Here is a 25242-nt window from a genome sequence, read left to right as displayed (position 1 = left end):
AGTAATTAATATATTTCATCCAGCAAACTTACATTTTTGCTGATTTGACTGCCGTTTTTAATTCAATTCAATTTTCAATTCAATTTTATTTGTATAGCGTCTAATACAACAGATGTTGTCTCTAGATGCTTATACCTGAACTGCTCATGTGAAACACGTAACTAATGGTTGAGGAGCTGTATGGTAATTAAAAACCGTGCTTATTAATCACAAAACACAGTTTAAACATCATGACCAAATCCGCTCCGACCCGGTGTGTCAGTGTTCACCGCAGACAGACTGCAGCTTCACCGGGACCAACGATGGTTGCTGTTGATCCGGGACCTTTGGTGGCCCCTGGGGGGGCGGTGGGTGGGGCCGTGGGACCTTGTCCCTAGCGGCGGGGTGGCACCATTCCCAGGTGTCTATGTCTTATGTTGTCAGTATGAATGGGGGGATGTTGGACCGTTTCCCCCTCCGTCTGGGGGCTCCGGCGGCGCCAGGGGCGCCCGTGGAGGTACGGTGGGGCCCTGGCCCGGCTTGGAGGGCAAGCCCCCGTCTACTGGATGGCCGGTGGGGGAACGTGGGTGTCTTACCGGGGCCGGCTCTGCTGGTCCTGCTTCCTGGCTTCGGCCTCTTCTCCCCCTCCTTCCCCCCCTACACGATTCATACGCACATAGGCGAAGGGGCGGGGGGTCCGGGTCGTGGGGGGCATTGTCCCTTGTGGCCCGGCACTCCCCGCCTCACGGTTTTAACAGCAATGTAGACACTGCACATTCAACACTTAATAAATACATTTGACAAGGACACGTAGTTCGGGAGGGGGGGGGTCTGTGTCAAATCGATACTTGGCCCTCCCGCTCCCTGTTTTTATGGCATTAATCACATACACTCAACACCAGGGGCGGGAGGGGGTCCCACATCACCCGCGTTCCCTCGCCGGCCTGGGATAGGTGGGTCGTGATGCCCGGGCCTGGAGGGGCTCGCCGTGCAGCCTGGGGTGCCTTCTGGCGGTGCTGGACCCCCCCGGGGAGGGGGAAACGGTGCGTGACTGTGTGTCTGTGTCGGTGAGAATGCGGTGTGGAAGGGTACTGCCATGGAGGATTTGAGCCTCCATTGGCAGGACAACAAAAGTTAATAATTTATCAATATTATATTATACAAAGATGGTTATTATTATTATTATTATTATTATTATTATTATTATTATTATTATTATTATTATTATTATTATTATTATTATTATTATTACTATTATTATTATGTATAGTATATCTTATCATTAGTATAGGTATCAGATAGGTGAATGGATGAATGAATGGGATGCCTGGGTCTGGGGCCCTCCGTTGTCGGGCCCGCGCGGGTATCGCCCTGTTGGGGGGTTCCCTCTCTCCGGGCTCGTCTCCGGTCCCCCCCGCTGCCTCCGCGGCGGGGCGACCCTCTGGTCTTGGAAAGCCACTTTCCGCGGGCCCCCTCAATTAAATTTTATTTGTATAGCGTCTAATACAACAGATGTTGTCTCTAGACGCTTTTACCTGAACTGCTCATGTGAAACACGTAACTGATGGTTGAGGAGCTGTATGGTCCGAACGATTTTATTTGCTATATCCATCCAACGCAGAATAATTAAAAACCGTGCTTATTAATCACAAAACACAGTTTAAACATCATGACCAAATCCGCTCCGACCCGGTGTATCAGTGTTCACCGCAGACAGACTGCAGCTTCACCGGGACCAACGATGGTTGCTGTTGATCCAGGACCAACCTTGTTAAGGAGCATCAAACTCACTCTTATTTATGCGGAAATAACGACAAAATATAAAGAAGGCTTCCCAAAGTGTGGTCTATGTTGAAATAGGAAACTGAAGATGTGCAGCTATATATTAATATGTGTAGACTATATACACTTTGTTCCCTCCAGTTCTGCAGTGGAGCTTTAGTCCCGCTCACTGCAGGTGTCGACAGTACATGCAGCTTTCAGTGTGAATCCACCAAGCAGCGCGATGCTGGTGTCAGGAGATTTTTGACGCTTTCAGTGTGAATGCAGGGTAAAGGGGAGTTTTTCCTTGCCACTGTTTGGCTTAAGGTTTTTCTCCAACTAGGGGAGTTTTTACCTGCCATTTTTTATGTAATAATTGCTCGGGGGTTTATGTTCATGTTCTGGGTCTCTGGAAAGATCCTAGAGACAACTTTTGTTGTATTAGATATATATAATTTATATGATTTATATAAATAAAATTGAATTCAATTGAATTTAAATCTTTCCCTGGTCTTTTATAGATGTTTCTATTGTCTCTGTGCTTTTATGCTTTTATTTTGGTTTTTTGTGTCTTGATTTTATTCCCTTTTGTTTATTTTCTTTGCTGGTATCTGTAGCACTTTGAGATTATTTTATGAAAAGTGCTTTACAAATATACACATATATTACAATGTATTATTATTATAGATGAAGAGCATCGCAGAGGTTTATGTTCACTTTCAGTAAAAGTTTTGGGTTTCCTCCCATTATTAACTTTTACTTCAAGAAATCAGTCCATTCCTAGTAAAGAATAAATAAAAGGAGTTAAAATCGAGAGTTTTTTTTACATCAATCTTTTCATCATACTGTGATTCTCGATTGGTGGAAAAGTGATATGTACAAATTATCTGCCCTATTGTGGCTTTTTTTTTTTAATTATTTTTCTAAAAACTGGTCATGTACATGGAGAAATCATGTTCAACATTATTGAATTATCATTATTGAAATGAAGAATACATAACAAATATTTGAAAAGAATTAAATATTTTTTATTTTTTGCGTGTTTATTGGATAAAGGCGTCATCCAGAGGTCCTACGTTTGCATCTTTTCCAGGTTGCAAACTTCGCATCGCCTATACTCAGTACTGGAGTTGAGGGGGATGAGGGGGGATGGCATCCCCGCTGAAATAAAAACGGTCAAAATCATCAATCATCAGTTCTGCAGTGCAGCTTTAGTCCCGCTCACTGCAGGTGTCGACAGTACATGCAGCTTTCAGTGTGAATCCACCAAGCAGCGCGTTGCTGGTGTCAGGAGATTTTTGATGCTTTCAGTGTGAACGCAGGGTAAAGGGGAGTTTTTCCTTGCCACTGTTTGGCTTAAGGTTTTTCTCCCACTAGGGGAGTTTTTACCTGCCATTGTTTATGTAATAATTGCTCGGGGGTTTATGTTCATGTTCTGGGTCTCTGGAAAGATCCTAGAGACAACTTTTGTTGTATAAATAAAATTGAATTGAATTGAATTGAAGTCTTTCCCTGGTCTTTTATAGATGTTTCTATTGTCTCTGTGCTTTTATGCTTTTACTTCTGTTTTTTTATGTGTCTTGATTTTATTCCTTTTTGTTTATTTTGTTTGCTGGTATCCGTAGCACTTTGAGATTATTTTATGAAAAGTGCTTTATTATTAGATGAGGAGCATCGCAGAGGTTTATGTTCACTTTCAGTAAAGGTTTTGGGTTTCCTCCCATTATTAACTTTTACTTCAAGAAATCAGTCCATTCCTAAAGAATAAATAAAAGGAGTTAAAATCGAAAGTTTTTTTTCATCAATCTTTTCATGATACTGTGATTCTCGATTAGTGGGAAAGTGATATGTACAAATTATCTGCTTTATTGTGGCTTTTTTTTCTGAAATAATTCTTCTAAAAACTGGTCATGTACATGGAGAAATCATGTTCAACATTATTGAATTATCATTATTGAAATGAAGAATAATATTTCAACAAATACTTGAAAGGAATTAAATAATTTTTATTTTGTGCGTGTTTATTGGATAAAGGCACTACCCATCTCCCTCCCTCCAGAGGTCCTACGTTTGCGTCTTTTCCAGGTTGCAAACTTCGCATCGCCCATACTCAGTACTGGAGTTGAGGGGGGATGAGGGGGGATGGCATCCCCCCTGAAATAAAAACGGTCAAAATAATCCCCCCTGTAAAACTGCCATCCCTCCTTTCCATCCCTTATGTAATTTCATCGACAATGAATGTGGTTTTACTGCTATTTCAACATTTAGAGTTATCACCAGAAAAATAACACCAGGAAAATAACTTATTTGACAATTTTCACCTGTTTCAAGTAAATTTTCACTTGAAATAAGTAGGAAAATCTGCCAGTGGGACAAGTTTATCTTCTTATTACAAGCAAAAAAATCTTGTTCCACTGGCAGATTTTTCTACTTATTTTAAGTTAAGATCTACTTGAAACAGGTGAAAATTGTTGTTTTTTTCCAGTGATGAGTCTTGTTTTAAGTGCAATGAGATTTTTTTTACTAAAATGAGACATTTTAACTAGAAATAAGACAAATATTCTTGATAAGATTTTGAGTTTTTGCAATGATCCATTTTACTTATCCTGTGAAGGACAGAGTCATATTGATAAGTTCAGAAAACTGTTTTTTATTGTTGTGTTTTGATGTATTTGATGTAAGCCCAGTGGATATTTAAAGCTTACAGAAGGCTGCATTTAACTGCTGCTATGTCATTCCTGCAGTATTTCTGCAGGTGTTTTGGTCACTGCTATTATTTGTAATATATTATATTATTTGTAATCAGCACAAATGATCTGTCCCAATATGATAAAATCCACCTTCCCCCCTGATTTATTTTTACAACTCGAGTACTGCCTACAACCAAAATCCAATTTTCTTGTAGTTTTTCATGTTACAACAATTTTCATCTGTTTCAAGTAGATTTTCACTTGAAATAAGTAGAAAAATCTGCCAGTGGAACAAGATTTTTTTGCTTGTATTAAGAAGATAAATCTTGTCCCACTGGCAGATTTTCCTACTTATTTCAAATGAAAATGTACTGAAACAGGTGAAAATTGTCAAATAAGTTATTTTCTGGTGTTATTTTTCTGGTGATGACTCTAAATGTTGAAATAGCAGTAAAACCACATTCATTGATGAAATGACATAAGGGATGGAAAGGGGGGATGATTTGGACCGTTTTTATTTCAGGGGGGGATGCCATCCCCCCTCATCCCCCCTCAACTCGAGTACTGGTTGTAGGACACACTAAATTCTTACCGTTTTCATAGTTTTCTTCTTAAACAGCTGATCGGTAGCACGATTCCTTGTTATTTTAAGGCTGATTTATGGTCCGCGTTACACCAATGCAGAGCCTACGCCGTAGGCTACGCCGTCGATTTAACGCAGAACCATAATTAAGGCTTCGGTCAAGGCGATGCTGTTGACTCGTGCGCATGCGTAGTGACCGCCTGGTAGGATGATTTGGCGCATGCGCAGTGATCGCCGGGTAGGATGATTATGCAGAAACTCCGGCGGGAAAATCGTATCGCGACGAAACCCAACCTCCCCTTAATACTCAGCTCGATAAGTGCTTAATTACTGAGTTCAGAAGTTTAAACTTGTAAGAGCCGATTAGAACATTAGTGAAATCTAATTTTAGACGAGTATTTAGCCTTGAGGAGCTGGTAAACGGGACAAAGAGATGGCAGCTGGAAACATGTGCATGATAAAGAGCAAGGAGGAGACCGCGGAGGTTTGACCACATTACAGCTCAATCACTTCTGGAAATGTGGAAATAGTTGTAATGTTGATGTGAAATTATGTACTTTTAGTAGCAAACTGGTAAGTGGTAATAGGGTTGTTTAAAGTGCTTTAATAGCATTGAACTTTCATGACTGTACAGACAGCTGTGAGCCATAATCACCAAAATCATAACAAATAAAGGCTTGAAATATCTAATATCTATTGAAATATCTACCAGGTAGGGCTTAGGAATTGGGAATTAAAAGTTGCGTTCCGTATTGAACCAATACGGACATATATTATGCTCTTATTTATTAATGTAATAATAGACAGGTGAAGGTCGGAAAATTTGAATATATTGTAAAACTTTATTCGTAGTAAATTCAACTTAAGGTGAAACAAATGTATTATTTCCCACTACATTCAAAGTGAGATATTTCATGCCTTTATTTGTTATAATTTTGGTGATTATGGCTCACAGTTTATGAAAACCCCAAATAAAAAATCTCAAAAAATTTGAATATTTTATGAAATCAATAAACAATTCAATCATCAAAATTTTAACAAATAAAGGTTTAACCAGAGGTGGGTAGAGGAGCCAAAAATTGTACTCAAGTAAAAGTACTGTTACTTCAGAATAATATGACTCAAGTAGATTTAAAAAGTAAATAATCCAAATAATTACTTGAGTAAAAGTAAAAAAGTACTTAGTGAAAAAACTACTCAAGTACTGAGTTACTGTTGAGTAACGTCTGATTTATTTTTTTAACACAACCATTCAAACAGACAAAAGTACAAAATAATCATCTTCAGGCAAATTAAATCAATAAAATAAATTAGAATGAATAAAAAATAGCTTAAATTAAAATAATCTTAAAGTAAATTCAAGTACTTTAATAAATAAAATAATAACAGAATAAAAAAATAAATTAAGCACAAGTAGCACAAAATTTCAAGCCTTTGTGCTTTTCTTTTTTAACCAGGCAGAACTAGAACAAGCCCATGAACTCATAGTAACTCTGTGTGTGTTTGAGTCTGTATATCTGACAAAACATGCAAAAACAAACATTTTTCCCAAAGAATCACCCAGTGATGTCATGAGATTGACGCGTACGCAGAGGGGATAAAAGAAAAGTAACGAGCTCAACGTAGCCTAATGTAGTGGAGTAAGAGTAACAGTTTCTTCTTCACAAATCTACTCAAGTAAAAGTAAAACGTATAGTGATTCAAAACTACTCCTAAAAGTACAACATTTCACAAAACTTACTCAAGTAAATGTAACAGAATAAATGTAACTCGTTACTACCCACCTCTGGGTTTAACATATATTGCTTTGCATGTAATGAGACTATGTAATATATTAGTGGCCACTACAATTTCACCTTTTCAGTTGAAGTATTGAAATAAATTAACTTTTACACTATATACACCATATATTACACCATACTTTTACACAAACATAGCATAGGAGGATATTTCAGTTGCTAGTATGGTTGTCTGTCTGTACAGTCATGCAAGTTCAATGCTAATAATTAAAGCACTTTAAACTTGAAATCAAAGCATTTAGTTTTTTTTCGCATAAAATATATATATCTTTATGCAGTTTTGGGGATGTCCCTTTTTTTGGCGTCTGCGCTGCTGAAATCGGGGCGTCCCATATTTCTATTTCTGAAAGGTGGCAACCCTATCTGTGTATGTGTGTGTGTTAAAGTGGACAGGGTTATTCCTAAATGAGCTGAAAACCAAGCAGGAGTCCCTGGTGTTTGTGAAGAGGATGGTGGCGGTGGCCGTGTCCTGCATCACTTACCTGAGAGGGATCTTCCCAGAGTTGGCCTACAGATCCAGATACCTGGAAGGTGGGATCACTGGCTACTGGCACATATGGTTCAGATTTGTTAAAGAATAAAGAGAAACTTAAGTAAAGAAGCGTCTTCACTGGGACTGATCTACGTTTAGTTTTGCGACATCAATAAAATACATTTATCATCATCCTTTATTTAACTCACCATGATCACATGGTATGGGGCACAAGTATACAAACGATTGTACATTTATAGCAAGTGGCGGGCTCTACATGTTACATTAAAATACTCAATTTGGCAAAATAAATATAATTTGAACAGAGGAAGGACATTCTTCAAAAAGGCGCCTAATTTATAAATAACATTTAACTTATTAGATTGTAGTAACAAAATCAATTTAAACATAGATGGTTGGTTTGTATAATACTTTGGTAAATATTTTTGTCTGAGATTCATTATATATACATTTGTACATTTGAACAAAATATGAAACTCATCTCCAATACAGTTGACATTACAGAGGTTACAGAATCTCTGACTTCTATCCAGACCTTTATGCCTTCCAGTGACTTTTGGGATTCTGGTATTATTCATCCTAAAATTACAAATGGCCTGTCTTTTTTATTTTGGCACAATAAGTTCTGTTCTAGCTTAAACTCTTCCTTAAACTCTAAACTGTACTTTCTTGAAATGGTTCTGATACTGCAAAATCTGTTTTTATTGTCAGATATGCCACATAGACCTACAGCACAAATGAAATTACAGTCCTCTCTGATCCACGGTGAAAAACACAAGTAGTAAAATATAAAATAAGATAGAGAATAAAATAAACAGTCCACAATTAAAATATAATAAAATAAACTTTAATATTTACAATATTTACATGATGAAATAAAATAGGCAATAAATAGATTTTCAATAACTATATAACAGGTTTGGTAGTGCAAATAAGGGAAAGTGAAATGTGCAGTCCTGAATCTGAATAGTTTTCATATTTTCATGTCTGGAAATTCTTTGTAAATAAATAAATAACACTGGCTGCTTCTTTTTTCTCTCTCCTCTAGATGTTTCCATCAAAGTCTTGCGTGAAAACTGCAACGCTCCTGGTGCTAGCAAAGTTGTGAAATGGTGAATTTGTTATTTCTGCCATAATGCTATAGCCTTTATAGAAGATGTTTGCTCTTCTTGCCATATGCACGTCATGCTTCTCGTTGTGTTGAAATCTGCAGTAATAGTCTTGATTTGTGGTCGTGGGTAACTCCTGCACACTCAGATGTTTTCATCCTTCTTGCATGATTTGTCCAGGCTGATGGGCTGCTTTGATGCACTAGAGAGGCAGTATGTGAGTCCTTTACATCCTTGACCGCTTTGCATTTTAAATGTCTCCCATAGTCTGTCATATTCATCAGCTGTTATTACATATATATAAATATATATAATCTTTTCCTCTTGACAGCTCCAGATTATTTGCATGGGGGTAAGTAAATTAAATCAGTACAACATTCAGAGGTGGCGCTCATCCAGTAAAGGTTTACAGCAATGTTGTTTGCATTACAGGTTTACACCAATCCAGAAGATCCTAATGTGAGTTATCTTCCAGTAGTGACTATTAAAGCCCTCTTGTCAGTGTGTGGGCATTTTTATTTTTATTTTTTTAATTTTCTTTATTATTATTATCCTCACAACTTACATTACACTGCTGGTGTACAATTGGTTTACAATTATTGTCAGGGAGAAAGAAAAACATCAGCATGTCAAAACATAGCTGTTGCCCTATAGTTGTGTAATGTTGAAAGAAACAAAACCTGCGTATATTTATATTTTTTATGGTAAAACGAACAAACAACTAACTAAAGACAAACACACAAAAAAAAAGGGGAACAATGATGAATCAAAACGGGATGTATGGGCTTGTAACAGCGACTTAATTCCGTTGTAGGGAGACCAAACTACAATATTATAAGGGTTTGGATACACACACACATAAAATTATGTATAAAACGCATGAAACCTGGCAGTCCTTCAAACCAACAGAGAAATGAACAAGAAAGTAAGTGAGTGGAGACAAGTAATTTAGTTTCTAATTGTGACTTTTGTATATAGGAGACCCATTTTGACCATGACCTTGTGAATTTATCCATTTGTAGCCAAAGTGAGAAAGTAATCCTTTCCATTTTATATATTTCATTAACAATATCAGTCCATTCCTCCATTGTGGGGGAGTCAGGATGCAGCCAGTGACGTGTGATGGTTTTCTTGCCAGCAGAAATCAGAGCACCAAATAGATATTTGTTGAGATGCCCTGTGAGAAAATTAGTTTCTCCCAGAATAAAAGTTTTGAAATTATATGGTATTTTCATATGAAACATGGTTTCTAATATTTTGTGCATCTCTAACCAAAAACCTACAATTACTGGACATTCCCAAAATATATGCCAATGGTTTGCATCCCGGCTCGTGTGGGCATTTTTAAAGCATTAAACCTTTTTTTTTTCTCTTTTTGAAGTGCATCATTGAGTCCTACAAGTTCAACTTCAGATACACTGAAAAGGGACCAGAGATGGACATACTCAGGTTTGAATAGATTATATTTGCATTTTTCACCTCATGAAGGGGTTGAATTTGATATAACCTCAGTGAAAACACAGGAACGACGCCATGATGACGCAGGTGACACTGGATGACACGAAGCGAGCCTCAGTGCTGCTCATCAGGAAGCTGTTCCTGCTCATGCAGAACCTGGAAGCCCTTCCCGAGAACGTCTACCTCACCATGAAGCTGTACTACTACGATGACGGTAAAAAGTGCTACCCCTGGTGTCTCACAGGTTCAGCTGAGGATCTGGTGTCAGTTTTCGGTTGCGTGATGAATTTGTCTTTGCTCTTGTTTCAAAGTCACCCCTGCAGACTACGAACCGCCAGGCTTCAAGGAGGGGGTGTCTGACAGCATGTTGTTTGAAGGAACGCCCGCGCACTTCAAGTTGGGGGAGGTACACACAGCTTATCACTCTCTGAAAGTCCAGGTGTCAGTGGAGAAAAGCCAGGTGGAGAAACTGCAGAAAGGAGTGTGCTTGCAGGAGAACAAGAGGGCATCTCCAGAGAAGAAACAGATCAAGGTACACTTAGAGAAGTTTGCTTCCTGTAGTGTAGTTGTCTCATTTGCTGTAAATATCTGAAATTCCAGTTTATCTTGTCTTTACTAGTGTAACACAGAGTCATTTTGTATATTTCAATTTGTCATAATTGAATTAAACACCTTGTTACAGTATCCTTCGGTAAAAAGGCACCCTGAAGGCGATCTTCCCTCTGAGGACGGTAGGTCTACATGCTGCTGCAGGTCTACTAAAAAACAACTGAATTTTAAACGGGAATCAAATATACACCGTTAACTTTTCTTTACCAGAGTCTGCGCAGTTCAAGAAGCCTAAAAGACAGCTGGTTAAGGTACAGCACAGTTGTACTATCAGAGGGATTAGAGGTGCAGGCTGCAGAAGAAAACTGGTGAGTTATGTTTCTTCTTCTTTTTTTGTCTCAGAAAAACGCACCTGCCAAATATCTGGCGAAGAGGAAGAGGAGAATTTAACTAAAGCGAAAACTGCACAAACCTCTTTGTGTTTCGGCATTTAAAAACACCATTCATGTTCTGTTTCAGGTTAAGTGATTGCAAAATGTGTAAGACGGTTTAGTTGACAACGCTCAGTAAACAAGCTGCAACGCTGTTGTCAAGGTTCAGATCTTCACATCTTCATTTATACATGAATCTGTTCAGTACGCAAAGTTCAAAGCGCTTCATTTGTTTGGATTATAATATGTACGAAAAGGTGTGCAGGTGTAAAGTTAAATAAATGAAACAGTTGTAAACTTTGTTTTTTGTCGAAATCTATAAAGTATATTTAAGATTTACTAAGAAAGTCTTGAATAAAAACATGAAACTCATTTACACGTACAGTAATTATGTGAAAGCAATCAAAGTTAAAAAAAAGAAGTTATATTTCTTTCTTTCATAGTTCCTTTTATTGTTTTTTACTTGCACATAAACAAAACATTAAACATTCCCTCCCCACAACGAACTTCCCTTACCCCTGCTGTCACTCAATGATGTTAGGCTTACTGTACTTAGTGAGATTTTACAACATATGTATGTATAACAAAAATGTCAAGAGTGAGAAACCGATTAATACAAGGCGCTTATACCCCTTTTACACCAATCTGGTTCCAGGGCTGGTGCTAGTGCTGGTGCTAGAGCCGGTTCGCTGTTGGTTCTAAGTAAGAACCGGTTGAGAACCGTTTGCTTTTACACAAGCTGGTGCTGGCCAGCAGCTGGCCAGAGAGCCACGTCATCACGTTACTGTATACGTCACCATTTCCCGGTACAATTAGCTTAGCTGTTAAATAAATAAAAAATAATAATATACTAGTGGAATACTGTAATCCAAGTCTGAATGTGTAAATGCTCCCGAGGGAGCTGCGATGCGGAAGCGGGCTGAAGGCTGGAGGAACCACGGATCGAGCGGCGGGGACGCGTCCCCGCGGGCCGGGAACCCGCCGATGGAGCGGCAGCCTCGCGTCCAAGCCCGCGGGGAAGCGTCCCAGGGCTGGAACGCTCCCCCGCGGGCTCGGACGCGAGGCTGCTTCTCCATCGGCGGGCACGGAGCCCGCCGACATTACTGTTGGTGGATTGTACCGTAGACCACTGCTGTTTCTGTTTTACATCCATTATTAAATAAATGGATGTAATAATAAAAGAGTCTGCTATACTAACTTAACCGCCGTCTTCAACGCTCCGTTGTTTAAAAACGGCGCTGTTCCGTGTTTACTCTGCTTTGGTTGCTCAGTAACACCGTCCCCAGCCCCGCCCCAGCCCCTGACGTAAGCACGTAGCCCCCAACGTAACGTGGTTCTTGACCTGGCCCAGCAAAGACTTGGTTCTCCTGTAGCACCAGTTTTGAGAGCCAGGAGCCGTTGCTTAGGCTGTGTAAAACCAAAGAACTGGTGCTAAGTCTGGCTCTAGCCCAGAACCAGCCCTGGAACCAGCTTGGTGTAAAAGGGGTATTAGTGAAACACAGTATAATTGAAGACTTAAACAGATTGTAGAAGCAGCATGACAAGGCCTGAGACGCCAGCAACCCCATACGGGTATCTGTCAAAGATTAATTACTGCAGTTGTGTGGAGGGTTTATCAAAAAAGGTCAAAAAAGGTCTCCACACTTTAAAAAACGTCTTTTCAGAGTAGTGTATACCTGATTTTCTCCAGTTTCAGATTTGACAGCACATCCCTTATCCAGTGGGAAACTGAGGGTGGGACGGCCTGCTTCCATCCCAAAAGTATCAGGCGGCGTGCCAGAAGGGTGGTAAAAGCGATTTCTTTGTGTCCCCCTACAGGTAGCTTCATCCCATCAGGAATAATCCCAAATATAGACATCAGAGGGTTTGGGTCGATTTTAACCGCTAACACCGTGGAGAGAGCTTCAAAAATAGCCTACCAATACCCCTGTAACTTTGGACAGAGCCAAAACATGTGGATTAATGTTGCGTCCTCCAATTTACATCTGTCACATATGGGGTTAATTTGTGGATATATTTTAGTTTTGCTTTTGAGAGGTGCACCCTGTGTATATCTTTAAATTGGACTAGTGAGTGTCGTGCACACATCGAAGAAGAGTGAACTCTTCACAATTTTTGACCAGGTTCCGTCATCTATTGCTGTTTGGAGGTCTTCTTCCCATGCAGTCCTAATTCTAGCCAAGGAGGGGGAGTCTAATTCTGAGAATAGTCCGAGAATCTGTGCGATTGCTCCCTTCTTTGTTGGGTTAAATGATATGATGTCATCTATGATTGATTTAGAGGGTTTATTGGGGAACTGTGGAAGAACACTCTTAACATAATGCCTTATCTGGAAGTATCTAAATAGATGGGAACTGGGTATATTAAACTTCTTGGACAGATCCGAAAAAGAGGCGAATATATTGTCGATAAAGAGATCTAGAAGTTATATTTTTAAATGACTTTATTGCTATTTGGCACGGTTACTGTAGCTTCAGTTTGCTTCACATTTTCCTCTCAGTACTGAAGTACTACTGAAAGAGCCATCTAAAGGAGATTGAGGCAGGATTTATAAAAAAAATTCGTATACATTTTAAGTTTTTTTAGTAATAATGTCAGATGAAGCGTTCCAAACCAAAAGACTGAGCCCTCTAGTGTATCTCTCCTTTGCCTTGAACAGGCTGTGTGCTGCAAAATGTGCTGCAATTCGGTCCCGAATTTCCCGCGCTGGGCTGCAGATGTGACGTCACATGATGCTGCATGTGCGTTCTCCCCGTTCTCCCGTGCCGGCTTCACTGTTGGCTGCAGTACCCCCAACGCCGTCGTGGTGAAGGGTGGGGCTAGAGAGTCTCATTTCTTAAAAGGAGCCTCATGCTCCTTTAAACACAACTTGTTTAACTGGGTAACTTATAATATCGGTGCTAAAATAGAATAATAAATGTTTGTTTTGATTATTTTCAATGAAGTCTAACAAGTCTATTCAAAACTGAAGAAGAAGAAAAAATGTTACAGTAATCCCTCGTTTTTCGCGGGGGTTACGCTCCAAAAAGAACCCGTGATAGGTGAAATCCACGAAGTAGCAACCTTTTTTTTTTTTTAACAATTATTATACAAGGCATCAAATTGCGGCGATTAGCCCCGCCCCACCACGACTCGATTAATTGGATTTGAACGGGAGAAAATGAATAATACAATAAGTACAGCAGGACAAATTGTGACTGGTGTGTATTTCCCTGCTCTTCTGATGCTGCTGCATCCCGACTCGCTCTGTAGCGTCTTTTTCTCCTAAAGCCGCGGTGCAGGTGTGTTTTTTCCAGAGAAGAACATAGTTATGGGTCGTTGTTGTCGCTCTTTTTTCTTCTGAGCAAAAAGATTCTTATAAACCGACATGCCACCATGGATTATATCTGAGACTGTAATTCATCAAAGGTCCCGTTTTTCAGCTGCTGCTGAAGCTCATTGGCCGTTCTCAGCTTGTTGCTAAGCGACCACGTTATTGACACAGGAAGCGGGGAGACTGTTTAGCCAATCAGAATGCAGAACACGATGCACAATGCAAATCCGCGAGACGTGAAAAGTGAACCGCGTTATAGCCAGGGATTACTGTATTGGCGTTTGATACTTGGCCCCGGGCATTTCAAGTCAGCCGTTATTTAAGCCATAACATTTTGTTGCATTAACTGTTGATTCTTCAGACAGTTACGTCATAATAACGTATTGTGCTTTTGAGTGTCACAGACTTGCTGAGGATCTGAGGATTAAAGTCACATGTTTTCATGAATAACTGTGATCATACTCAGTGCTTTAAGTGGGCCGGTACGCACCGGTACAGAGTACCCGCACTTCTCAATATTATCCTCTGGCGTACCGGGACTTCTCATGAGCTCATAGTTCTCCGTTCTCTCCTTGCCATTTGGCTATACAGTGGCGTCGCCATGACAACGCTGTTTTTAAAACGAGCTCGGGTCTCATGCTTTCTACCGGGAGGAGCTACAGTCCTCCAAAATATGTGAATTTGGCCTTTTAAGTTTCACTACAATCAAATATTTAAGTCTAAAATAATAGACAGTCATTGTCAAAAAAATTTTTATGATAGAAACACAGGAGTATGTTATTTAATTGATTTACTTGTCAACTACATAGCTCACTTCTCCAATTTTCTTTCAGATTGTGACCAAGGGAGCAAGCATTTTTTTGTGGGAAATAGAGAGAAATAATCCTGTGACTCGTCAGATTTGTTTTGGATGTTTCTGATATAATAGTTTTCAGAAACCACAAAGCTGTTATCTGGGTAAATTACACACTTTCAGATAAAGCTGAAGTGAAGATAGCGGAGCTGATTTATGGTTCCACGTTAAATTGACGCAGAGCCTACGGCGTAGGTTACGCGGCGACGTACGCCGTACCGTACGCCGTACCGTACGCCGTAGGTTCTGTGTCGATTTAACGCGGAACCATAAATCAGCTCCGGAGCCGGAAGGGCAGAAATCTCTACATTTTCGGAGCAAATTTCTTTAACAGGCGTAGCTACAACTGTTAGATTTCATCTATTAAACCAACATCTTCCTAAATGATTTATTTCATCCAGCGTAATTCTCAACAGAGGTGCAGGTTTCTCTCCCGGGGCTGACGGCGCTGGGTTGACCCGGCGATCACGTCTGTTCTCGGGCTGCTGCTGCTCCCCGGGGCCGGGGGCTCTTCTCATCTCCGAAAACGTTGAGTCAAATTCTTAACAGGCGTTATTTGGATAAACTGAGCCCACATTGGGGATCTTAACGGTTACTTTTACGCCTGAAAAAATATTAAAACTTAATAAAGTGGCATATTAACAGCGCTACAGCTGAAATTAAAACAGCTTTTGGCTCTCTGCTTCCTGATCAGGGTAGGGATGAAAACGAGGGGTAGGGGGAGAATTGGGACAGGCACCTGGGCCCTAGATCTCAAGTGCCCTAAAATCTCCCCCTTCTTTTTTAGGGGGTAGGGAAGAAAAGAAGGGCGAGTGAAGAAAAGTAGGGGGAGTATTGAGATTGGGCCTAGGTGCCAGTTAGTTCGGTTGTGCATCAGTTAGTTTGGTTGTGCATCAGTTAGTTTGGTTGTGCATCAGCCTCTCTGCTACCTGAGGGCCTCCCTCCTGAAGACCTCCCTTGTGTACACATCATTTGTTTGGAAAATTCAATAAAAAAAAATGTTTTTAAAATTCAGGATCATGTCCTAGTATTTAAATATATCACTTAATCATCTGCTGTTACCCACCGCCTAATTTACCTGACATCAGTTGAATAAGGGGAGTACCGGTGTCGTGCCAAAAAGTGATTGCCTGCCAGAATCTGATTTCTCCCCTGAAAATGGGTCTTTTTACCTGCCAAAAATTGATTGAAGGCCAAATACAGTTAATGAAAGGTTGTTTCTACCTAAATATGATTTGATCTCATTCTTGAGCTTCATAATATAAACACTAGAGCTCACAGGATTGCTATTAACTCTTTTAAAGGACCATTACAACACAAAATAGGCATTTTCACCTGCCAAAAATTGATTGAAGGCCAAATACAGTTAAAGCGACACTACGTAACTTTTCCACCTTAATCTAATATTTCATCATCATCATTGTGATGGTACATCAACTTCCAACAGGTTTAATGAACCTCTGTCATGATCTGATGGGTCTGTATCGCCTTCACTGGCACTATGTAACTTTGAGGAGCATGGTAGGAACCCTGCCACACTAAAAAACTACACATCTTTACGGCTTTGACTGCTTTACGGCATACGTCACTTCCCCCTCCTTCCCTATTCGCAGTCGAGACGAAAATGGGCGGGGCGTGGAGCGCAGAGCTCAGGAGAAGCTGGTAACCCGTTGCTGCGTTGTGGCTGCAGCAGCTCCACACAACAGATGCGGGGAAAAGACCCTAATGAAAAGTTCATATGTTGCTGACATCACGTTCATCTGATGTTCTGTTCTAGGCTGGGTGATATGAATAAAATCAGCACCATAAATGAGGCTCGCCTCAGCGCAATCTCAAGTTTAAATAAAGATTACAAACTAAATCAAACACATTTTGACCAAACACCTTTGAGAGAATATTATCGATGACAATTAGTGCTTTCACACAATATTGACATATTATGGATATATCACCCAGTCCTATTCTGTTCTCTTGTTCTGCATCATAAGTTCATATGAAGCTCTGTTCTCTGGTTCTGATGTTTTTAGTCTCCTGTTTTGTTTCTGTTGGACTTCAGTGTTTTCAGTTTTTAGCGGCGTCATACTGGTATGTATAGCAGTGTTCTTTTGTTTCCTGTTGTTACACTATTGTTCCTTGTTGCTTTATTATCTATAAAAGTTATTTAGTGCTGTCTTATGGTTATTTTGCACTGACATGATAATATTGACAAATCCATTTCTTGTGACGGTCCTATCTGTCCTGGGATTTATCATCAACATTGACACCCTGATGTTGATGATTCCGGAACAGCTTCAGCAACAGCGGTACATCTGCACCTACCGCTTTAGCCAAGATCACATGGAGCTCCTTTTCAATTCCATCAGGGCATCAGGTAGGGATTTCAATTTTTGTTTTTGTTTTTCACCGTGTTTTTCAATGGTGTGTGTGTGTGTTTTTCTCAGGGGGCTGGAATAACAACCCTTCAGCGGGCCAGTTCCAAGCCATTTTCCGCCGGCTCATGGTGCGGTGTGGAGTGTCTCCAAGCAGATCAGGAAATGTGGCGATACAGGATGAGACTGTGTTCCTGCAGGAGAAACCGACGAGCTTCCATCCCCTTTCGCCAACATCCCTGCAATTGTGCGTGACCACAGCTATCTGCCTACCCGCTTTGGTGGCCTTGTAGACAATGCCCTTGTCTACATCTCAGGGTTTGTGGTTCGCCAAATTAAAAAAAAGCTGTTGTGTGATGTGTGCCGCGGCAGCTTGGTGACTGATGCTGTACCTGCATCATTTGATCAGAGTTACCACTTGCTCAGACTAAAAAACAAAGGAGGGCTGATGATTCCATCTGAGGGCACAGTAAGGGTGGTCAGATCAGCTGAGCGTTTTATTCGCCAGTCAGTGTCTGGTCAAGCTGTCAAGGTGTCCTTTATAAGTCAGTTTGTACGGGCTGACATTGGTACTGAGGATGTGTTTGGTCTGGGTGGGCACATTCAGGAAACACAGTGTGGAATTGACAACCATCACTATGTGCTTATGTCACTAGTTGTCTCTGTGTTCCAAAAACTGAGGCTGCACCACATTGCCAAACTGAACACACTGCAATTACAGAGTGGCAACACAAGGAAAAAGATGTGCAAAACCATTTTTTTTCAAGGGTTTTAGTGTGTGTGTGTGTGTGTCTGTGTGTGTGTGTGTGACTAAAATGTTATTTTGTTGTCTGAAAAATGGTTCAAATGTCTGAAAAATTGTTATTTTGTTACTTGAAAAATTAAAAATATGTTTTGTTGATGAGAAAATATGTTTCTCTATTTTTCTTATTTTAGTGAGGGGGGATATATATTGTTTTTCGGCACTACCTTGTTCTCTATAGCTGATATAACATGAATTACTCCTATGTGGGATCAATAAAGTTTTTATTTTTTGCCATCTGAGAAAATTAAATATATTATATTTGGTGCTTAACCGTTTCCCAAGTATATATGTGCGTCGTTGAATGAATAAATGAGACGTAAAACGTAAATTTCTTTGTAAAAAGGCGCTTTATGAAAATAAGTCCATTCACTTATATTAGTTTACAGCGCAGTCTTGCCACATCCAATATGGCGGCGACGTTGACACTGACATCCCTGCGGGTGACTGCGCAGGCGCAACAGCGACACCGTGTGGACGCTGGAGAAACAGGCCCGCTCGTCCTCTACGCAGAGCAATGTCGCTTTGTTGGTGTTACCAGGGAAATTAACCGATATACAGGACTGTCTCAGAAAATTAGAATATTGTGATAAAGTCCTTTATTTTATGTAATGCAAAAATGTCATACATTCTGGATTCATTACAAATCAACTGAAATATTGCAAGCCTTTTATTATTTTAATATTGCTGATCATGGCTTACAGTTTAAGAAAACTCAAATATCCTATCTAAAAAAATTAGAATATTCTGGGAATCTTAATCTTAAACTGTAAGCCATAATCAGCAATATTAAAATAATAAAAGGCTTGCAATATTTCAGTTGATTTGTAATAAATCCAAAATGTATGACTTTTTTTCTTTATTGCATTACAGAAAATAAAGAACTTTAACACAATATTCTAATTTTCTGAGACAGTCCTGTATACCTCACAGTATATGGAGTGAGAGAAAGGGATCTCCGGTTGCAATTAAAAAAAAAAGGATATGATAAAGTAACTAAGATTAAAAGTTACATGATTAAAAGCAGCCCAGTTTACAGGATGCTGCTCCGCAGTAAGAGCATCTTCCGATGGAGGATGACCTACTACAGCCACAGATAATAACACAAACCACTGATTAGACCTCATCGCATCATGAAACCACAGCTGGAAAGATGAGCTGGACATGGATTTGGGGTGTTTTGCTGAGGACCAAAGACCAAAAGTATCTGACAGTGAAGACCAGCACTCACATATTTACATCACTACTACTTTTATTTGGCAAACAGCTTTAGATATTTCTCTTTTTCAGTGTATAGTATATATATATGTACTATAGTAAACCAACACATTCTTTTTGATAACCATTTTTTTCTTCATTTTACATATTACAGCTTACAAATATAGCTGATCTTTTTGACAAAATTACAGATTCTGTTTGACACCTAAATAAGTATGCTATATAAAAATCCACACATACATTCATGATTAGAAAAAGTAGGTTATATGAAATCAGGAAAAGAAACAAACGAAACAAAACACCACAGTACGCAGTTCAAAACAAATCCAATCAGGAGAAAAGATGGTGACGGTTTCACAGAGTAGTAGGTTTTTGACTCTAAATCCAATATCAAGTCCTCTGAGAGAAGTTTGCTGCTATTCCAAAATCATCAGTACATTGAAAATATCAAGGAACAACAGTACTGTCACATAAGAAGAAAAATTAAATCTCTGCTCTCAGTCCAAAGTTAGAAACTAATACCTTGCCATGGATTATAATGAATGTTTGATAAAACTAAACTTTGCATTGCAAACTGTACATATTACTTTATACCTCACAATCTCGTTCTTCTTTCAACAGCGCTGCCTTAAGGCTTAGTCCAAGGATTATGCAAATGCTGCCGAGCTTTCCTTTCATGCCTCGCTATCGCAGCGTGAGACATCTGCTTAAATTGGACATCTTTCTCACATCTGTGGGACAAAGTTGCACAGAGCTGCATGAGGGAGCTGCCATCTGAATTTTGGGAAAAGCAACAGAACTGAAATGAAATCAAGCACTGTAGATGCCTCTTCTGGCGGGCAAAGTGTTTTCTCCTCGGTGTGTGAAATAATTGAATCAGCAGAGTAGTTTTCATCATAAAGACGGACAGAAAAGTGGCCGTTTTAAAAAAAACAGCGAGCCTGTCATCTTCAGAGACGGGTGTAGCTTCAGCGGGAAACCCACATCTCACCAGTGAACTTATGTTTTATACACAGTATTGCTGAATATTGAGCATTGCATTCACTTTATTGGAAAGTTGCTTTTTGACTTGCTACTCTTTTTCTTTTTTACTCGTGTAGGATACATGTCAACTGGCATCACAATGTTTGAAAAATCCAGATGAGACATGCTTTAAGCAAACCAGTGCTTAGAATTTTTTCTTTTGAACTGTAGTTAACTAGATAAATCTCTCCATACCGCTGCATTATTACATCATGACAACATTTGCAAGCACAGTTCTAATCATAACATCTAAATAGAAAAAAAAGACAAGAGTTATTCTGAATCTCATCTTGGAATATTTTTCCATGAACAAAAAAGGAATAAGTAAAATATAAAAGGATATTTTTTGTTGTATTTTTGTCGTTTCATTTCTTCTCTTCAGCTTTAGCCTGACCCGTGCCTTCACTAGAACTGTGTTGGACTGTGACGTGGAGCAGGACGGGCTCGGCATGTAAACACGGCGGCAGCGCCGCATGGGACGGGAACACACAACAACACGACTAAGTGGAATGTAAAGGAGCAAACACAAAAATTATACTTTAGAGTACAAAATTATCATTTACTTGTAGAATAGGCTGTCATTATGATACATAAATATTCTATCTCAATTTGACCAATAATATTTTTTGTATATTGCCATGATATATTCTAATATATCTATAATAAGATAAATATTCTTTCTATGTGTTTTTGGTTTGTGCTGTTGTTCTAAATAATCACATATAATAAATACCCGTGAAATGTGTTTTTGATTCGTCTGAAGACGTTGTTCCACCTTTAAAACAGGTTTTTTAGAGGTGGATAGGTGAAGGGCAGATTAGTTCTGTGTCTGTGACACTCACACACACACACACTCTCTCTCTCTCACACACACACACACACACACACACACACACCTTTTTTCGCTCATCAAATACTAATATTTGTTGGAATGACTTAGAAACTAAATACGTATGTGTGCAGGTGTCCTTCATAGAAAAACGGGGAGCCACGGCTAAGAGGAACAGGAATGTAGACGTCGTAACACTGCACAGTGATAGATGTACAAAAAGGTCAAAAGCTTACTTTACAGAGGCCAAAATGCAGTGCTTTTAACGGACCCACTCGACAGTATTTAAGTACTTATAAACACGGTGTTTGCATGTAAAACATGCCTAAATAACTGTGTAAAAACACAATGTGAGTAAAGTGCCAAAAGAGATCATGTTCATACTTGCATTGTGCCATTACACCGTTCCTAGTACAGGCGTTGTACAGTGGCAGCATGTTCATCACTTATTCAGCATGAGGGAATCCAACACCGGCCCACGGGTCAAACACACACGGCTACACTGCAGTTAGGATGTTGTAAAGTGTCACCATTAAACGTGAAGGTGTGAGAGAAGAACATGGAGGTTTGGGAACAATCTGGGTCTAACAGAGGGGAAACAAGGAGTTCTGGACAGTCCATTTCTTTTTTTTTCTTCTTTTTATTATCGTGTTTGTATTTTATCCCCCATGAACTTTTCCACGGAGATGCCGCCAGCTTACTGCATCTCATCGGCCTTCCTTACACAACTTCCCACTTTTCCAGTGCTTTACCTGTAAGAATCTACTTAAGAGAAACAAAAAAAAAAAAATCTAAACGGTCGGTATTTCTCCTTTTTGCTTCCATATAGTTTTGCATTGAAAAATATGCTTTTTTTTCCTATCTTCTTATTCTCTTCTTTTTTTTCTTCTTTTTTTAAATTCCAGAGATCTTTTTATCTGAGGATCGGAGCTCAAGTTCTTCTGCAGCTACATGTGTTGGGCGTCCATTATGTCCAAGTATTTGGCCTCAATGATGTGAGGAAGCACATTGTTCCTAAACACAGAGCAGACATGATTGGTTATCTCATAAAAGACACAAAAGACATTAGAAAAAAGACCAAGCTGTCAGCATGTTACACCTTGTCAGATCAATAACGTCCTTCTTAGTAGTATCAACACACAGGTAGAGAGTCCAGACCAGGGGTCGGCAACCCGCGGCTGTAGAGCCGCATGCGGCTCTTTAGCGCCGCCCTACTGGCTCCTGGAGCTTTTTCAAAAATGTTTGACCTTTTTTTTCCTTTTTTTCTTTTTTTTTCCTTTCTTCTTCTTTTTTTCTTCCTTTTTCCTTTCCTTTTTAATCTCGACATTTCTACTTTTTTCTCGACATTGTACTTCAACATTAATCTCGACATTTCGACTTCTTTCTCGAAACATTTTGACTTTTTTCTCGACATTTCGACATTTTTCTCAACATTTCAACTTTTTTCACGAAATTTTGACTATTTCCTCGACATTTCGACTTTTTTCTCGAGATTGTACTTCAACATTAATCTCGACATTTCGACTTTTTTCTTGAAATTTCAACTTTTTTCTCAACATTTCGACTTTTTTCTCTCGACATTTCGATTTTTTTCTCAAAGTGCATAATGAAAAAAATCTTCCCCCAGTTCTAACTAACATAGATACATGCAGCATGTGTTGTCTTCATTCTAAGGCTGATACAAGACTTTTCATTTTTTGCGGCTCCAGACATATTTGTTTTTTGTGTTTTTGGTCCAATTTGGCTCTTTCAACATTTTGGGTTGCCGACCCCTGGTCCAGACCATGAGGGTGAACAGGTTGATGAACACACTCAGTGACAGAAGCACAACGTCAGTGATTGATAAAGCTGATCACTTCCTGTTAGAGATACAGAGAACTAGGCAAAAGCTACTGATAAGCCAGTGTTGTCACGGCTGCAGCTTTAACTCATAAACCTACATGTGGCTGACCATACAACTTTCCAAACAAGATAATACAGAATACATAAAAAGGAAATGGGAAAAGGAAATAAGGGTAATAATCACACAGGAAAGCTGGGGAAGAATATGCCAACTACATTTCTCTCTAAATTTCTCACTTGCAGAGGTCAATTTTCGGTGAGATTTAGGGACTAAATTGTGGAATGATTTTTCCCACTTGGCAAAGAGCTCTTCCTCTTTGAAATGTTACAAAAGACGTTTGAAGGAACTTGACTGCTGTTTTGTAACTGTTTTCCCAATGTAAGGTTGTACATGTATCCATGTTCTTTTTGTTGTGTTTCACTCATAGTGACATGTACTGTCTTATTTGCTCAGGAGTCAATGTAAGTAATATAAGTTTTAAAAACAATATCCCATGCGCACTCATACACACTTATTTTTTTGTCTTTATTCTTTATTATTTATATATTGCATTATTAGTTTGCAATCACTTTTGTGTAGTTATACTTTTTGTTTTTGTATGTTAATCTTGTGTTCTTTATAACACATGACATTTTAATAACTTCGGTGGAGGCTTCAAATAAGCCCTGTGGGTTTTTTGCCTCTTCCTGCACCTATAGTATTTATATTTGATATTTCCTGTATATTTTTAAAACTGTGCAAAACAATAAACTAAACTAAACTAAACTAAACTACAATGGATCTCAACCGGGTCAAATACATGGAGGGAGTTCTGCTGGGAAAGTATAACAAGATTTTTTATCACACCCATTCAAAAATGATATCAGGGCAGCGGGGATGCCTGTTGGAGACTATGTGGGTCTCAAGGAGCTAAGACCTTTTTGGAAGGAGATACAGATGCATGTGGAAAATATATTTAATGTGACCATGCCATTGAATTGTGAAACGTTATTTTTGGGAGACATAATGTTCGAAACGTGGAACGTAAAAGACAAAAAACTGCTGACTATACTGTTGGCAGCCAGTAAGAAATGTGTTACAAGGAAATGGTTAAAAGTAGAATCCCCCACTATCGACGACTGGATTGGGAACATCTACGAGATCTATGTTATGGAGAAGATCTTCCTCCCTCGAGGTTGAGAAAGAAAACTTTTAGAAGATCTGGTCCAAATGGGCTGAGTATGTGAAACCATCACATCTGATTTCATGTGAACTATTTTTTTATGTGATGTAATGATTTTAAACATGGCTCCCTGGTCCTGTTTTTTTTAATTTTTTTTAATTTTTCTGTTATTGTTTCTGATTACTGTTCATAAAAAACGCTTGGAGGACAGTAGGGCCAAAATCATTTAAGTTAAAGATTGAATGTAAAAACGTGTAAGATGGAATCCTGCTGTTCTAAATAAAAAGAGAATTTCAAAAAAACAACTACATGTGGCTGACAAATATACTGATTAATCTGCCAAATGACGGGCCTCTGAAGACGCCTCTCTATCAAAGCTGTGGCACCAGTGAGTAAATAAAGTGATGATTCCCTTAAATGTAAGTATGTGATCATGCTGCAGTGCTGATGGCCGCCAGCACGACAGAGACTTACGGGATCTAACGGATCATTATAGCAGCACGTTTCATGGATCTGTCTGATGCAGGAAACGCAAATATGGCACAAACAAAACTTTGATGAAAGTGATGAAAGCTTATAGGCTAGTGACAAACTGTCAAAAAGGGCTTTAGTTTTCGAGATACCCCTACCGGGGGTAGAACAAAACCTAACAATGTTTTTCCTCATCTCTAAGGTGTCCCATATATGAAATGGATTCTTAGGTTAAAATATTTTACTGCAAACATTGTTAAATTGATACATATTGTTATGCATCCCAAACCTAAAAAAGAACCAAAATACAGTCTGGCCGTATGGGAGTTAAGATATATAAACTCATGTAGATTAATAACAGAAGCTCTGACAGCTTTGAAACTTGACATAATTGTGGTCAGGAAGTTGCTTTACCTATTAGAAAAACCTGGATGTGAATATCTTGATGTGTGTTACATATAAAGACCTTTGAACACTTTTCCAAAATAAGCGGACAAGCAAAAAAAG

General features: G+C 39.2%; 2 protein-coding genes across 3 annotated transcripts in view; one reads left to right on the top strand and one right to left on the bottom strand.

Annotated features, from left to right (window-relative positions):
• The first annotated feature begins 5356 nt into the window (after positions 1-5356).
• On the top strand, positions 5357-20885 carry zte38 (zebrafish testis-expressed 38). Its single transcript, XM_061744285.1, has 15 exons — positions 5357-5497; positions 7199-7343; positions 8354-8417; positions 8595-8631; positions 8746-8766; positions 8847-8873; positions 9796-9863; positions 9938-10086; positions 10184-10404; positions 10555-10603; positions 10692-10732; positions 17308-17389; positions 17460-17634; positions 18645-18716; positions 20813-20885. Exons 1-15 carry the CDS (start codon positions 5447-5449, stop codon positions 20883-20885), a joined length of 1275 nt encoding a protein of 424 aa, XP_061600269.1. The 5' UTR covers positions 5357-5446.
• The window catches only part of slc4a11 (solute carrier family 4 member 11), a 158762-nt gene continuing 152953 nt past the window's right edge, over positions 19434-25242 (bottom strand). For both annotated transcript variants that reach the window (XM_061744198.1, XM_061744199.1), the window contains one exon: positions 19434-22273. In XM_061744198.1, the coding sequence (XP_061600182.1) occupies positions 22207-22273 (67 nt within the window). In that variant the 3' untranslated portion in view covers positions 19434-22206. The remainder of the gene's footprint in view (positions 22274-25242) is intronic.

This window comes from Cololabis saira, chromosome 16, assembly GCF_033807715.1.
Source record: "Cololabis saira isolate AMF1-May2022 chromosome 16, fColSai1.1, whole genome shotgun sequence".
NCBI classification, from domain to species: domain Eukaryota; kingdom Metazoa; phylum Chordata; class Actinopteri; order Beloniformes; family Belonidae; genus Cololabis; species Cololabis saira.
This window is presented reverse-complemented; position numbering and strand designations above follow the sequence as displayed.